At 41.4% G+C, this 17,580-nt stretch overlaps 1 protein-coding gene and 1 non-coding gene across 3 annotated transcripts in view; both read right to left on the bottom strand.

Moving 5' to 3' along the window:
- Window positions 1–924: 924 nt before the first annotated feature.
- trnae-cuc lies at window positions 925–996 on the bottom strand. The gene has a single exon. It is a non-coding gene; the product is annotated as a tRNA-Glu (tRNA).
- A 7,387-nt stretch (window positions 997–8,383) lies between these two features.
- pdss2 (prenyl (decaprenyl) diphosphate synthase, subunit 2) overlaps window positions 8,384–17,580 on the bottom strand; it is a 31,785-nt gene continuing 22,588 nt past the window's right edge. Inside the window, exons 4-8 of one of the 2 annotated variants that reach the window (XM_034135124.1) lie at window positions 16,022–16,096; window positions 15,144–15,308; window positions 13,706–13,837; window positions 12,860–12,895; window positions 8,384–8,767 (exon numbers count right to left, since the gene is read on the bottom strand). In XM_034135124.1, coding sequence (XP_033991015.1) covers window positions 8,612–8,767; window positions 12,860–12,895; window positions 13,706–13,837; window positions 15,144–15,308; window positions 16,022–16,096 — 564 coding nt within the window. In that variant the 3' untranslated portion in view covers window positions 8,384–8,611. The remainder of the gene's footprint in view (window positions 8,768–12,859; window positions 12,896–13,705; window positions 13,838–15,143; window positions 15,309–16,021; window positions 16,097–17,580) is intronic. The other variant, XM_034135125.1, reaches the window with a different exon arrangement.

Below are 17,580 nucleotides of genomic sequence, written 5' to 3'. Positions count from 1 at the left end.
TCACAGCCAAAGTAAAAACAATAAGTGTGGCTTGATATTGAGTAAGAAAAAGGTTGATAAACGCTGTGAGAATGGGTCTGCAGAGAGAATTTCGCCGCGATCCCAACTGTCTGTTATCAGCCTGCAGCCAGGGAGGATAAATCAGCTGAGCTGCCTGCTCCCTGCACACAGATGTGTGTGTGAGGAAGTCTGTGGATTGGTCAATTTGGACCAATCAGCGGGGGCTTAACGTAACGGCTCCGCGGATGTAACGTAACGGCTCCACGGATTGGTCCATTTTGTTCCGGGTACGGGTTACGTCACCCCGTACCCGGAAGAATCAAATGGACAATGACATATCTCCAACGAGACGTTTTGGGGAGGTATTTTCTGTGTTAGAGTTTTACTCGCTACAGGGTGTACTTTGAGGGTTTTGACTCTGCACACCGTTTACATGCATAAAAACCTTCATAACACACAAGGGGACGGGTAATAACCGGAAAAGCATGACATGTCTCCTTTAAGATTGACAAACATCATATGTGTAATTCATGGCACAATTCAAACGGGATCGAAAGATAAGTTTTCTCTCCCCATTGACTTCAATGCATAATTTTTCCGAAATAAGGTCCCATTACCCGGAAGTAAGTGGGCGTGACTTCGCCACTCTATAAGACAGATGTTTATTTCCATTCAACTCTCTGGTTGGTCTGGTGCCTTGCCTCTGTTGCATTCACTGAACACGGGAAATTACAATTCTGCCGTCCTCTCTAGTGTCATAGATAGATAGAATAGGGAGGGATGAAACCCTCTTTAATGGTCACACATGCAGAGCACACAGCACACACAGTGAAATTTGGCCTCTGCTTTTAACCCATCCTAGTACAAGGAGTCTAGTACTAGGAGCAGTGGGCAGCTATTGTACAGCGCCCGGGGAAAAGAGTGTTCCCTGACCGGGAATCGAACCCGGGCCGCGGCGGTGAGAGCGCCGAATCCTAGCCACTAGACCACCAGGGATGAGGTTCAGGTAAAGCACGGTTAATGTATTATATGATTGACTCAATAATATAATACATGACTTTGAGAGTAGGCAATCTAGGCATATTAACAAAATTAATTAAACATACTTATCACGGCGACGGTGTACTGAGATAAAAAAAAAAAAAAAAATCTGTTTTTTTTTTTTCCTAGTCGCTTAATGGGTCGGGCCGGCTCTGTGTGAGGATCTAATGGCGCATTTCCACCATGGCTCGGAGCGCGGTTTAAAGGTAGGGTAGGTAAGTTTGAGAAACCGGCTCGAGATACACTTTTTGTTATATTCCATGGAATGCTCTTAACATCCCGATAGCAATCAATATCTTAAGTGCTTTGACAAAAAATCCATAAAAAAATGTCATCTGTGGAAGCCGTAATACTGTAAAAAGTACGACCAATCATTTTAGCCGGCCCGGCTAAAATAACTGGATGGCCTACCTGCCTGTCAGCCTTCCATCTGTGCACAAACTTATCTCGTGCCCTCATTGGTCATGTGCGCGTTCGTGTGTGTTGGAGGAGGGGCTCTGTAAGCAAGTGGCAGATTTTCTCCGGTTGTGTTATTTCAAATTCTAGCGATCTCGAGCCGGTTTCTCAAACTTACCTACCCTACCTTTAAGCGTGCCGTGTCGTGCCGGGCCCGTTTTTGGTTGCGTTTCCACTATGCCTAGTTCCGGCGCGGGGCTACTTTTTCACCTTTTTTATGGCCCGACAAAATCGTGGTTCTATCGGGGCCAACAAACAGGGCTAAGTCGGGCTGAGTTTGCTAAACTATAGAGAGAATCGCTGGCAAGGGGGCTACAACTACAACAAGATGAACATATTTGACCGTGATTTAATTGTAATACACGTTTCAAAATGATGCCGAAGTAACAACATACTGATACCGGTTAGTAAAAACCATGAATTAATGCTTTGACAAGTCTGCAGACAGACGGCAGGCGAAAAACCTTTTAAAATGCGTGTTGTCTAAATGGAGATCGGCTAAGCTAACGCAATATATGCTCCGACCGTCCACACTCACAACAACGGCCTACAGACATAAATAAACCAGCGACTGTACTCGCCATGACACAGACAGTCTGTGGTTTGTACTTGTTTAACTTGTGTCTAGTTTCTGAACAGATATGAGGAGCTGTGAGCTCTGAGTGCTAACAGCTAACGGCTGATGTTGTTTTTCTGGGGTGCTCATTGAAGATGACGTCACAGCTCCGCCTACACTGCGTTACTATAGATACTACCCCAGTTCCTAAACTGTAATGGAAGCGCAGCATTAAAGTGAGTCGGGCCTAACAAGGCCTAACAAAACCGTACTAAATCGAGCGAGGCCTGCGGTGGAAATGCGCCATAAGTGAGCTTGATGAGGGTTAAAGAAGAGTTAAGCAGTTATCTGTTAACGTGAGAACAGGGATCTGCTTTGGATGGACAGACACTTTGCATAGGAGGCTTCTATCATTGATTTTGCATAAATATCACAAGAGTATAATCTTCATTAAATTAAATGGATAAGTAAGATTATGAACCACACCTAGCCACAGTGTTATGTGCATTTGGACTTGTTTGTCATGTTGCCCAGTCTTACAGAAACCTGCCATTTACATGTTCTGCCTTAATACTGAATCATTTTGATATTTATTTTGATATCCTAAGTCATTATTTTGAGATTATTTCTCATTTTTATGACGAAAATGATATTTTCTTTCCTCCGAGTGGCTTCCATACCGTTTAAATCAACCTAATAAATAAGAGCACAACATCATTTCAGTGAATAAAACATTGGTCATACAGCAGTTCAGTTCAGCCATAATTCAGAAAAACAGAAGAATTACAGTCTTTATGTGCAAAACAACGTACAACTCCTGCGTCAGACTGACCCCCTGAGGCCTGACATGGTCATATTGTTGGAGGAGGTGAAGAAAATCATCATTATTGAGCTGTCAGTCCCTTGGGAAGATCGGTGCGAAGAGGCCTCGAAAAGGAAAGCCACCAAGTTCCAGAACCTGGTCCATCAATGCAGGGACAAAGGGTGGCAGGCCTGGCTTTTCCCAGTTGAGGTTGGCTACACGACGCCCACAGATCTGGGAATAGCAGGTAGGGAGCAACAAACAGCTGCTCGTAGGTTGGGGGAGGCAGGGGAAAGAGCCTCTTGTTGGCTCTGGAACAGGCGGGAAGAGTGGTGCTGGAAGCCAGGGGAGGGTGGGCAGTGACTGGCCCTCACTGCCCACCCTCTAACACAGGGGTGTCAAACTCAATTTCATCGCGGACCACATCAGCATTAAGGTTGCACTCAAAGGGCCGGTTGTAACTTTAAGACTATATAAATATACATACATATATATAAAATAATGTTTTATATTACATTATTGCCTCTGCATTGGATTATTATCGGATAGGGTAATAACTTCATAATTAACTACGTCTGAGAGCAGAAATGGCAAGTCTCTTCAGTGCGCATGTCACAAAATGAGATGCATTGTGGGACATGTAGTTTAGGGACATCATGCTTCTGTAAAGTGGCATGAAACCGTATAATAAACGTATTGTATTTTTTGCAAGCTCTTGCGGGCCAAATAAAATGAAGTCGGGGGCCAAATCTGGCCCCCGGGCCTTGAGTTTGACACCCCTGATCTAACAGGACGTTGTGGTTCAGGGTCAAATTCCGATGAGAGTTGGACGCCACCTGTCGACATCCTATCAATCTGATTGCTATGTATTTGTGTGCATGCATTTGAACATATCCAGTGTACAAATAAAAACATTGATTTCTTACTTTTCTCTAAAGATCTGGTGAAACTCCTGTGTGCATTTTGCACTAAAGGTCTTAATTAAACGAAAAAATACTCAGTACTTTTAATTTCATTGAGTTATTTCATAAAGAGTATTTATATTTAGAATTTCACCCAAAAACATATATTTCATTTGAGAGAGGGGATGACCTATATCGGTATAGAAGCCATATCGACAGTAAAATATAACTTTTTATTTCCTTAAAAAGGTTGTATTTAACCTTTCTTTGATACTTATCTGTTAAGAGACATCTAACAGAACTATTGCTGTGTGTTTGTTGAGTAGAACAAAAATGTCTGATGTTAGGGATTCAGACTTTTCATCTATTGACAACAAATATCCTCACATTACAGCTGACAGTCTGATCACTCATTATGAAGCTCGTATCATATGACTCAGAGTTAAAAGAGTATGAGGTAAAAACTCAACCATAAAGAAAATGCTGTCAAATACATCATCTTTGAACTAGTGGCAGCTGAAAGCAATAGATATCATTATAATTAAAAGAAGGCAATCTTTTGAAACTCTACTGTATTGTTTTAATAAGGGGAAAAATAGATGTGCCAATAAGCAAAGATGGTGAATTTGTTCCCTTGTTGAACAAAGATTTAAGTGAGTGAGAGATGAACAATGCCATAATCCTATTTTAATCATTTCATGCACCCACTAGCACCCAATGTTCTGTCCTCCACCACAAATATGTCGATACAGATATGATATAACAAGAGGACGTGTGGCTGCTGTGCTTCTCATTATTCCACTAATGAGCTGTCTCCATGGCAGTCTGATCTGTCAGCCAATGGAGCGAGCCGGCCCTGTGCGGGGGGGAAGCACGGCCCGGGGTCAGCCAGGCGTCGGCTTGCGAAGAGGGGCCGGCGCGCAGCACTTAACACCCGGGAAGAGCTCGTTAAAGTGTCATTTTTGGCCAATATGCTCGTCTGAGTCGGGGAGGCCAATCAGCCATACTGTTCCTATCGCAGGAGAATGACTCTCATCCATCACCGTCAGATATATGATGATATTAGCAGGTGTTTACTGATAGGCCATTCACAGGAAGACTAATGGAGGCTCTGATATCATTCCACATTCAGATTCACTCATTTTACATACTGGCTTATTCCTAACAGGGTCACAGAGGCTGCAGGGAATGTATCCCAGCATGCAGTAGGAAATGAGGCTGGGAAACACCTTGGCAAGGGCATCAGTCCATCACAGGGTTTATCAACTGAGAGATAATCACATATTATGAGACCCAGACCTTTTGTATCTGTGGCCATTTTATGCAAAGATGATCAGACCACCATTGTGATTAGGCTATACTTAATGTCACGACCAACAGAAGTAAAAAAAATACTGGCCCGACCACCATCAGAGGAGAAGATACTGCCTCAACAAGCAGTACATCAGAAGATACTGCCTGGATCACCAGCAGTGATGAATACATATTGTCCACACTAGATTGCCTTGAGGTCTTTGCAGATGAGCAGACATCCAAACTTCACAATGAACAAGGCTTTCCTCGCTGAGGTTGAGCATCTTAAAGAAAAGTTCCAAACTCATAAGGCTCTGAACTCTGAGGCACACATTAAACAGGAGACAATGAGACCTTGAGCTGGATGTCATTGACAGGGAGAGCACATCAAAAAAGCCTCTCCATAAAACTGAAGAAATTCCTACTCTGTGTTTCAGATCTGTCTTTTCCTCCCTGAAAAGAATAAACGTCTCAGTGAAAACAGTAAAATACGGTAATATTTAACATGTTCAGAATATCAACACAAGAAACGTTGAGTATAATTTTCTTAGCAAGTTTGACAAACACTATCTTTCTGTCAAACTCCTGAGCTGACAGTGGTTCTGACCCCAGCATCCACACATGTATTTGCATGTGTGTGTGTGTGTGTAATGGAATATGTGCTGACCAACTCTCTCCACTGGACCCTGCTGTAATTACACCACTCATCGTCTGGGCCGGGCACACTAGAGCCGCTGTTACCATCTACATGTTGTGCATGTAAACTTATAGTCTTGCAAACTCTTACTTGCATGACACCCAAGACTCTCAAACTGGAAACTGTAAGCAAACACAGTGTCAGGTTTCTGCTGTGCAGGTCATAAAAGCTGACAAACCGCTCCCCTCTTCATTCGGACTGCAGGAAATATCAAAAAGATGAATGCTGGCAGCAGCAATGCTGTCTGGGAAGAAAAAAGGCTACACATTCTGTTCTGCATTAAACATTTAGCTTGAAGAACTGTTTTCTTTTCGAGTTACAAACAAAAAAACTCATCCCATCAAATCGTCTTCTGCACTGCCTGGTTGATTTCTACAGGGACCGCCTTTGCAACAGTTTCATTGCTAAGGCCAGACCTCGCGTCTTATAAAAAGTTCTGTTTAGGAACTATATTTGTCATTCTGGCAGAGCCCCAGCCTCCTTCCTTGTTTGGGTCTTTTAACTTTCCATGTAACTTTCCTCATGTCTCCTCACGGCAAGGATAAATATTTCATGAAGAGCCGGAGGCGTATCCTGGCACAGGCCTTACCTCGCTGTACCCAGGAAGCCAAAGCAGCGGAAACCCAAACAGAAGAGGAAGTGGATAAACAACCCAACAACAGACAGGGGCTTGTTTTTGAAATAGTTCACTCCTCATCATCTCCCCTTCCCCCTTTTCCAACCCTATGTTTTTTCCACATCCACACTAAAACACTGATGCTGGGCCAAAGGTCTTAAACCTTTTAACTAATTGAGGTATTTGATTGGATGATTGAGACTACCATATTAACTAGACACTTGTAAAATAGGTATGCAGGAAATAGCAGAATGTAATCTTTAAATGTTTTGTTTTTATCTAACAACATTTGACAAGGCTATGAACCATTGAGCGCTGCAGTAATGAGTCCTGAACCCAGAAATGTGTTAGCCTTTTTGCATGAACTAGTCTCAAAATCACTTGTTTATGGTTTGCTGCGTGAGGGGCCTGTGTTAACACGATTTTAAGAGATTTAAAATATGTCCGCAAATACACAACTCATTAATGTTGAAGCATAAACTAGCTTTAACAAGGCGGTTTGCTAACAAGGTGCTAAATACGACTACTAAGCGTGACCTTGGTGTCGTTTGTTTATAGCTTAGAGTTAGCTGGTACTTCTGGCGTTTTCCTTTACGCTTAAAAGTCATAAAAGTGGTTTTATTTGTGAGTATTATTTTTTTTTAAATTGGAAGGAAAGGAAAAATACCATTTGCTTTTTGTTAAGTGAACTGGTGCGATGCTTACTTTCTGACCACCGCAAAAAACGTAATTCGTGTAGCATTTTTAATAAATGACAGAACTAAAATGTGCTATATTGGTGCAACTTAAAGGCACTTGAAAAGTTGTGTTGTAGTTTTTCTTTGCGAATCCATTCAATATACAAGACTAAGAGCGTACAGACAAGCTGCAATTTGTGCAAACGCCAACATAATTTAGCATGCTAACGTTTGCTAATGAGCGCTAAATTCAAAGGGCTGCTAAACCAAAGTTAGGCAGATTCATCCTTTAGGGACTGCTGTCATAACACTCCCTCTAATACTGTGATACACAGGTTAGTCTCGACTAAAGTAGTGAATGTACACTGCCTAGGAACAAATTGCTAACAAATTGCTAACATCCTTAATCAGCTTCTCAAATTAAACTCTTTTTGAGTTGTCTCTTTTTTTTTTCTTCAAAACAGCTCATGATTCTTGCTATCCAAATTCAAAATCAAACACATGTGGTTGTACCAACATTATCTGCTGAACTACACAGAACCCTTTGTGTTAGGTATGTTCCCTTAGTCCTAGATCTCCTCTCGTCCCGTCTCTGTTGCTCCGTCCTTCAGGTGTGGCCTGGATGTGACAGACAGCTGCCACAGTGGCCTGGTTTCACACCTTGACTGCCTCCCCCCCCCTCCCTCCCTCTGCAGACAGCAGCCTGGGAAACCACAAGCCACCAGGCTGGCGCCAGCCTGTACGGCTTGGAGCAGGGCAGCCGGCCCAATCAATACCTCTGCATTTCCTGTCCATTTGCTCAGGTCTCTTCATTAATAATTACTGCTTGGCGGAGCTTCAATGCGCTCGCTGGCTGGGCCAAGGGGAGAGACTGTGTGACCTTTATACACAGGCGTGGGGACAGACATAATAAGGCAACATAGATGACATTACTCCTGATTCATGCCCTTTCCCCCTCTGTGAAGAGAGCATCACGCAAAACGACTTAAAAAAAACAAAAACCCTGCTAGAACATGACTTTGAGACATTTCTGGATTTAAGCTTTTCTTCAATTGGCACACACCCACTACATCCAGCAGCTATGATTTCAGCATCATCTGAGGTGTTCAGTAATGAGCGGGTGAACCTGGGTGAAGTGATCAGCTGCCGTTCATGGCACATTTTCCAGATGACAATAACAATACTTCAAAACATCTTACATTACGTTCTGCCTGGTATGTGCCTTAGCTGATAAGCCAGGTGGTAATAAACTGCCAGGTTTTTAATGCAGCTTGGCGTGAGATTTTCTCCACCCGGGAGAGGAAGGGTATGTGTTGGAGCCGACACAATGCATGACATGATGCTGAAGTAATGTGTTTTTATTCCTTGTTTTTAATGATGACCATTTATGGATACAGCCATTGCATTTCTGATGCACACTGTCATCCCCGGCGGAGCAGAACCGTTTCTCCAGCAGTCAGCACCTGGCACAAAATAAGTTGATTTGTTTCGTAAGTGTCAACAGTTCAGTGCTCCTCATCCTGTTGCGGACAAAGACACTCTGTGTGTGTGTACGTGTGTGTGAGCACAGGTCAGAATTTGGTGATGGCAGAGGCGATGTTCTCCAAGGCGGATCGAGCCTCGGAGGAGGGGAACGTCTGGATGGCCTCCAGAGCCTTGTTGCCATGGTAACAGCATAAATCCATTGCTGTGCTCACGCCTTTCTCCGACTTAACCGCTGCCAAAAGCTGTCGAGGGATGAAAACACACGTTAGTTTGTCACTGTTAGTGTCACTCCTGTTACTATCCAGCTGCAAAGTGTTAAGGAGACAGCGAAAGTTACCCTTAAAGTAAGGGACTCTTTAAGTACCTGGATTGAACTGAAGCAAAGCAGAGAGCCACTGTATAACACAATCATGTACGGTTATTGCACGCTGCCCCCGGCGCCGCTGGAGGCAGCCTACTGCATTTAACTACTAGGGGCACATGTCAGACTCATCGCGGTGAATTATATTTAAAAGATTAGTAGCGAATGCACAGAATGTTTTATTATCTTATGTTTCTAACCTTTCATCTCACAGATCCTCTGTCTCTGCTGTCTGGTAATTGTGGCATCAGATCACTGCACAGCAACTTTCTTGTGCCAAAATGATATTATATGTACTTGCCCAAAGATATTGATAGTGTGTGTGATAACTTTATCCCACACACTTTATTATATAATGTTTTTATGTTTCAATGTTATTGCCGTAATATGTGAATTATTTTAGAGAGGCCCTATTACGCTCCTTGGGGTTTCCCTTTTCCTGTAGTCTGTAATATAGGTTTGTGTGCATGCTAATGGTCTGCAAAGGCTACAATCCCAAAGTTCCCTCCAGAGGGAGTTTTCTCCCCCTGCCTTAAAAATGCCTCCATTGGACACCTTTGTTTACTTCCCTAACATAGTGACATCACTATGTAACACCTATGCTGCTATTGGCTAGCACTCTTACGAATTGTACGTGATAGGCTAAAGGGCGGGACATCTCTAAGCAGTTGACCAATCACAACAGAGCCAGCCAGCTAACCAATCATGCGGCTTTCACACCAGCGCTTTTCCCTTTCTAGCTCCTAGCGAGAGCTTTTCTGGTGCAGCTCCGGTTTCCCTTTTCAGCTCCCGCTCTGTTCACACTGCCCAGCTGCCGCTGCTGCGTCATGACGTCACAGTTTACGTCGCTGATTTTCTCCCACAACAACAACGGGCCGGGGACTGCGTCGGGTCGATGATCGTGTTGCTTTTAATCATACGAAGCCAGATTAAATTAAATAACGACTTCTCCAACCTTATACTTTTCTCCAGAGTGCCGTGGTTCATTGTTTATTAATGTGTTTCAGCCGCATTTACCGACCGCTGCAGTGCTGGCTGCTCTTCCACGGGAGTTTATTCTCCCGTTAGCTCCGAGTTAGCTCACACGGCTCTAAAGTATTCACTGTCTGACTGTCACACAAGCAGCTGATACATATCCCCAGTTCCCCTCAAGTGAATGTGTGTCAGTCTGAATTTACGCTGTTTGGCATCACAACGCTGTTATGAAAGTTTCTCTGGTATAACATGGGTGATGTTAGCATAGCAACCGAAGCTAAACTGACTACTTGCTAAGCCGTTTTCTACAGGAACATTTTACCGGCGTATTTTTCATTATGATTCTACTTGTGATAGTCGGACATGACAACCTGTACAGCCCATGTATCTCCACAATGATCAATAACAGCGAACGGATGGTCAAAGTAAGGTTTCCTGCACGCCTCGACGTAAGAGACGTAAGCGACGCCGCGTCATAGCTCCGAAGCTCTTGCCTCTGGACCGACAATTTTTTGGAGCTGGAAGTGAACCGCATTCCGGAGCTATGACGCGCCGCCGCTGCGGTGTGAACAGGAAAAACCGGCGCTTTTCCAGCTCCAGCTCCGAGCAGGAGCTGGAAAAGCGCCGGTGTGAAAGGGGCATCAGAGCAGACTGGGCTCTGGTTTCAGACAGAGGGTGAAAAGAGGTGCTGCAGCACAAGCAGTGTGAGAAAAATAAAGAGCTTTTTGAACATTAAAGCATGAAGACATGTCCCAGTAGAGACACTAAATACAAACATTAGCATTTAGGGCAATAAGCATAATAGGGCGCCTTTAAACTGCTGTCAAAGTACACCTAGTTACAAAAAAGAACCTTCAATCTCAATAGTGTCTTTGTATACAAGACTTGGGACTTACAAACACACACAACATATACATTAATACAAGCGAAAGTGAAAACATCATGTCAGATCAGCCCTAACCAACAGCTTGAGTATTCAGACTGGGAGCATTTGGGTGTCTCTTTGTGCCTCTCCACTGGTGTGTTGGACATCTTTTGCTGAGGGCGTTTTAACCTCATGAATTCTGGAGGTAGAAACTCCCGAAGGCCTTTCCTCCTTAACAAAACCTGAAGGTGCTGAACTCTGCATCACCTGCTCTGCTTATTTCATTAAAACTAAAATATGTTCCACCCTCATTTCCCACTTGTTATTTGTTCTGCATTGACTTAATGTATCCTGTTGACCTTATAAGTTCCACATCCATCCATTTTCTGATGTTCCTACATGAAGAGAGTCATGTTGCGTGATGCAGATTCATCTTTTTTATTCCCTTTTTGTTGAAGCAATTCTACTCACTGATCTAATCACTATCTCAGTGAATGGGTTGAAGCTTCTGAAAGGCTTTAGGCAAAAGTAAGTCATCCTCCCTTTTTCAATGTAGTCAGATTAGATTTTATTATTAGTGTGAATATGAATGTCTTTAGATAATATTCACGTTCACCAATTTTGGAACCTTTTTTTCAGCCCTGCTGTCATGTTCGGGTCAAATGTGACCGATTCACTACTTTAATCAATCATAAATAATGTGTTCAAGGTCTTATGATATCCTCCGCAGAAGGCATTTGAACATATCAAATTGCTGATCACCACTTTCATTGAATTTTGAGTGGTTTAGTTCACTTTGTAACACCCATGATGTTCCTGTTCAAAAATGACTGCCATAGAAAATGAATGGGTAACCCTAGATTATGTTTATCCATCAGATAGTACACACCCACAATTGACTAAATGTTAATTTTGGAATTCATTTTCAGTTTCTATTCTTTGCATAGTTTCTGGACTTATTCACGTAAACCAATAGTCTGAGACATTGTTTACAGATACATTGTAAATGTTCAATCAAAAATTGGTGATGATTAATGTTTTTTGTACGGTCAAATTTGAGCGGGAACACCAAAGGGGGAGAAACGAACACGACAGCAGGGATAATTAGATCATTTATTGGAATAATCACTTGATACCGCAAAATAGTCAATATTATTAGAACGTTTTAATTCTTTCAATAGTAAGTCATTATTTCTAGATATCATCAGTCATTTTTTGAGACACTCCACCAAGGGTGTCAAACTCAATTTCATCGTGGCCCACATTATCATAATGGTTGTAACTTTAAGACTATATAAATATAAATATATGAGTATATCATAGTGACTAGACACTAGGTCTTTTTAATACCTCTAAAAAGGTAAAAAAATAATACTATAACTATAAATCTAAATGTAATCTAGTACATATTACACTTTAATTTGAATCGTATTGCTTCCATAGAACTTGCTTTCACCCAAATGGAAAAGCTGTAACCCAATGATAGTTATTAATCAAAATGATCGGGATGAAAGCACATAACAAAGTTCCTGTAGTTATGCGTCCCCATCTCTGTTCTGAATCAAAAACTTTACACTCAAGGTCTTTCTTGTTCCTCCCCAAAATGGTATCCCTCCCTGTGTGCTGCTCTCAGCTTTCCTCCTCGTGTCCCCTCATCTCTCCTTCCCTTCAAACCTCTCCCTCTGTCCCCTTTTTTGCTGAAGGAGATTCTCTCACAATGCCACTGTCTCAGAGCCTCGGTGTCTCCTCCGTAAATAGGCCTCGGTAACTAATCCTTCCTGCTCTGGTTTCAGGCGGGACCAGATAACCCCCACACCACCATCAGACCCCTCCTCTGCAGCTCCGCTCTCCTCTTGATCACCCCGATCACCCCGATCACCCCGCTCGCCCCTCACACATTGACTTTGGGAAGATTGTTTCTCAACTTTGATATACGTTACAGCAAGAAAATGCCCTGTTCCTCTCTCTGTCAGAGGCCTTGCCGACTAGTAAACAGGTGGATATATGAAGGTGAAATGATAAAAGCTTAAACGCAGCACAGAGGCAACTGAGGACGCATATCTGGGTACAAGCATTTTGTAACATAGTGGAGTTCAGATTCTGAATAAAGGAATACATAAACCACGGGCTTACCTTTGAGTAATCCAGTTCATTCCTCCGTGTTTTTACCTTGAAGAGAAGAGAGTCATTATCAGTTGACAGTACACAGGATTCAAAGGGTATAGAACATTAGGATGAACAACTTTTAAATCAAGTCCATTTGGATTGAACTGAATATTGTTTTGTAATAAATTATGCATTTTTTAAATATCATATCATTTGGAAAATAAATTATGTTTAAAAAAAAGATATACTCAAAAACAAACATCTTTTGAAATTGACTACATTTTTGAAGAAAAAGAAAATTAACCTCATCTTAAAAAATATCGTATTATTAGAAAATTAATTCATTAAAATACCCCCAAGGCTTTCTTTTTTTCCCTTATTTTCAAGGCTAAAACTTCTTAAAAATCCAGGCTGCTTGCATTGACAAGTTTGGTTGCTTGTTGAAGAAAAATGCTCTGTTGTTTTTCTGAAAATGTTTGATCCATACATAACATGAGTAAAATAATTTATCGTGTTATTGTAAAAAAAAAAAACAAGATCTAAAAATGTTTTGTAATAAAGTATAAAAAGTCAGTTTATGACACTGACACAGGCTCAAAGGGGATAAATGAAACGGACCATTAACTTGATCAAAATCTGGTTTCTCTTGGTTTCATAGTTTCATATAGTCTTTTTGAGACATTATAATGTTGAAATGTTACACATTAAACCGCTAAAAAACCTGTTACACTTTGAGATTATGCAAATTGAGCTCAGACACCTACTAATTTTGCACGTAACACATCCCCTAGAGCCTGTAAGACTCCTTTCAAACAAATAAGACGTATGTAGGACGTATGTATGATGTAATTTCTGCAGTGGTGCCATTCCTACCTGCTGCAGCTGCTGACTCCACCTCTCCTGCCCTACGATCTGACGGTGGAAAACAACGGGGGCGGCGCTAAAGCTGAATGTCGCAGACTCTCCTGCGCTGCTCTTTACAAACGGCAGCAGGTCAGAGTTGAGCTGCCGGAGATGGAGCACATTCAGACTGAGATTACACCTCCAGACACCAATTACAGCCGCACAGGGGAGAGAACACTGAGTGAAGCTGTTAATGAGCAGGAACAGTACACTGTAAGTCACAGCTAGCCTGATGCTTGTCCTTCAAACACATCATTTCTGTCCCCCCCCCGCTGAGATTCCTTGTAGCCGCTAAGGCCTGCAGACAGGCCGCTGCAGGGGGCCACAGCAGGAGAGGGCGGGCTAACACGGCACAGTGAGTGGGAGGGATACACATGGTTTTTAGGCCAGTATCAACAAGATCTGGCCGTTCAAAATACATATGTTTATTGGAGCGTTGGCATGTAACATTACATACCATTTCTACCAAAGCAAATTACTCGTATGTGTAAACCTACTAGTACATAGGTCCTTAAAATTAAAATACCTTTTTACGTACAGTGGTCAGGAGTGAAAAAAAGCTATATCAAAGCCCCTGATACCTTGGGTTCAAATCCTCAAACCCCATTGGATAAAATATAAAAAGTATTTTTTTCCCAAAATCTTTGGAAGAATATCCGGACTGATAAGGTAATATTATATTTTCTCTTAATTTTCAGTTAAGAAAAATGAAGGGAAGTCAACTCCAGATGCACCAAATGTTCTCAACCACCCAACTCATATATGTTCATATACTATCACACACAATATCATTCTGCAAGGGTTTTAACGGTCTTATTTATTTATTTAGTCTTCCAATAAATATAAATACTTTCAAACGTATACTAAGGCAAATTAGGTTTTAAGATATTTATTTAATATATTGTCCTGATTCTTTCAATTAAAAACTTGGGTTCAAAAACTTTTGTGGAATGTAAAAAATATATGTATATTTGAAATATTGGTGAATCCCAGAGATACAAAGTAAATCAGAACTAATGGATAAGAACCTCTGAGAGAAGAGGACATGTGTTCATATGCTTCCAGTCTGAGGCCCGTTATGTGTTCTTGCTTCCCATCACTCATTTATAGTAGCAGACTTTTATTATAGTTTTCCTCCAAAGACCACCTTGCCTGGTAATTACTACAAACAACTGAACTGTTGATTTTAATTAAATGTATTATGTCAACACATTTAAAAATAACTGTATTAGGTTAGTTGAAAGCAATAATATTAAGTTGAACCTAATATGTTTTATAAACGTAATATTATTGCTTTCAACTAACCTAATACAGTTATTGGAAATCTGCAGACACAATACATACAATTAAAGTCAACGTTTCAGTTTTTTCAGTGTATGTGGGGGGGGGGGGGGATCAGGTGACTCACCTTGTGGCCCATGGACAGGTGTTTGCCGAACGTGTAGGCCAGTCTTTGGGCCTCCTTGTCGTGTTGGGCCAGCTCCATGGCAGCTTGGCAGCTCTTGGCCAGCAGTGCACCATGGGACAGGAAGGTGTGCTCCTCCCACGCCTCTACATCCAGACTGTTCTCCTGCTGAGAAAAGAGGGGCGGAGACACTGAGCGCTCACTGCTGCCACTGCACAACTTCATCAGAACACCTCAAACTAAAAAACTCGCTCATTCTTTCCGTGTTGAAGACTGTGCACCAGAAGTAAAGACCAACATATCTACAAAAACTTCCGCAGTTATTAACATGTTTTACTCATAATAGAGAAAAGATGCATCTTAAATATTTATTGTAAGGTTTAAATGATTGCTCGAGCATTTTCTTGAATAACCAGACAGAAGAAGAAGTGGTCAGAAGTGGAACTCTGTCTGAGTAACACAACATCAAACTCCCGTGGGAAAGGACCGAGTGCAGAACATTAAGAGAAACTCCTGTTTACCATCAAAAAGACTCTCTTTAATCCGTTATTTATCAAAAAGTGTACTTTTTCTTATTAATAACAGCTTGTAGCGCCTAGATTCAGAACCATTTACAAAGCAGTATTTCATTTGAATTCTGTACACAGCTGGAAACTATTGGAGGATATTTATTGTTTGTTTGATATTTGGAGAATAAGGTATGAATGACAACATTGGCAACAAAGGCTTTAGACACAGACGCACAATACTTGTTAGAATGCATTCTTTGTTGTTTTGAGTCTTTTTATGGGAGTTATGAAGAACAGCCAAATGATCGACAAAGCCCAACTGTGTAGTCTGTTGGGCTTTGTCCTGGCATAAACGTATAAACGATGCTTTACCTCCGTATTACTGGTGTTCTCGTTGTAGATTCCTTGAACCACGTCACCAATGGCACTCGAGATCAGTTCAACAACCTGCAAAGCAGACACAATAACATTAAACCTTTGGGTGAACATTTCAATCGTTAAGCATTGTCAGAATTACAATTACAATACAGTCACACATCATTCTCTGGTATGTTTACAACTGAGTCAAATATTGAACAACAAAAAGTCCAAAATAAACTGCAATAAAAAGGGGCAAAGTATTACTTCAACTAGCAAAATCATCAACCAACAGAAAAAGACATGTTTATTTGTCAAAGTTTTTTAAAACAAGTATAAGTATCTCAAAAGTGCAGCCAGACTAAATAACTAGAACATTTGTCTGGATGCAAATCAAATAAATATATATTTCTCAATATGAAGGGAAATGTGATCAAATGTAGCAAATGCTGGTGCCATTAACCGTAAGCCTAAGACTAAGCCTAAGCCACACTTAAAACAAGCACATTTGTCTGGATACAAAGTAAAGAGCTTTTCTTGCTCAACATGGAGGGAAATGTGCTATCCTCTTGACATAAGGGGAATATTTATGGAATACATATTGGCTATGGTGGGGCCATGGCATATATGATATAAGAAACTTGCCAACAGTTCAAATGACTCTTACTTAGTGCGTTTCCTGATGTGAAAAGTGAACTGTATTTATCATAGAAGTACAAAGTTGCTGTGCTCTGGTTTTAGATTGACACAAAACCTGTGAATTCTATCTGTTTTTTAACATATGAAGGGATAAATGATGACTTCAGCCAAGCAGTTTTGTATTTACCATTGTTGGTCAAACAGCTTTAAAATACTGGTCATTCTTCAAGCATTAAAAGGTACTCAGAAGCAGTAATATCATCTCAGTAAAACCTTTAAGGTCATTATGGGCAACAGAGATAGACATCATTGAAATTCTCTTACATAAAAACTGCCCCAAAACACGTTTATATTTCCTTGATTTAGGATTTTTTATATTATTGAAAATCGACTTTTTGCGGTGTTTGATCAGCCGTGTGACCTGTTGAGGCGTCCTTTAACTCTGAACCCATAACCTGATCCTTCATTACAAGTCAAAAAACACAATTTCCCCCTGACTGAAGCGAGAGGTGACAGCGCTCAGCTCAACAGCTGGCTGTGAAGAGATCAGGAGGCGAGATGTGAACTCAACGGCTCATTATCTTGCTTCATTATACTTTGTATTTATAGAGAAGTCCAGAGGATAGACAGATCCGGTGTCGGTCCGGTGTGAGGGGCTGAAATGGAGCTAAAAGTCAGATGGTGAAACCAAATAGAACTGTGTCCAGGGGGGAAATAAGGTTAAAGAGCCATGATCGGATTTTAGGCTCCTCTTTTTCTCTGCAATGTTTGAGGATTTATTTCACTTTGTGCCTTCGATTTAGATTCACTCCAAAAACTGGAAGTCTTGCCAAGTATATCTGTCTAATATGTAGTCAGAATATGTCTTTACACTTGATATAAGACCTAATAACTCAAAAGTAAAGTACTAAAGTAACAATGCAGTGGGATATAGG

Source organism: Trematomus bernacchii, unplaced genomic scaffold (assembly GCF_902827165.1).
Source record: "Trematomus bernacchii unplaced genomic scaffold, fTreBer1.1, whole genome shotgun sequence".
Lineage (NCBI taxonomy): Eukaryota > Metazoa > Chordata > Actinopteri > Perciformes > Nototheniidae > Trematomus > Trematomus bernacchii.
The sequence above is the reverse complement of the archived record's forward strand: the minus strand, read 5'-3'. Positions and strand labels throughout refer to the sequence as shown.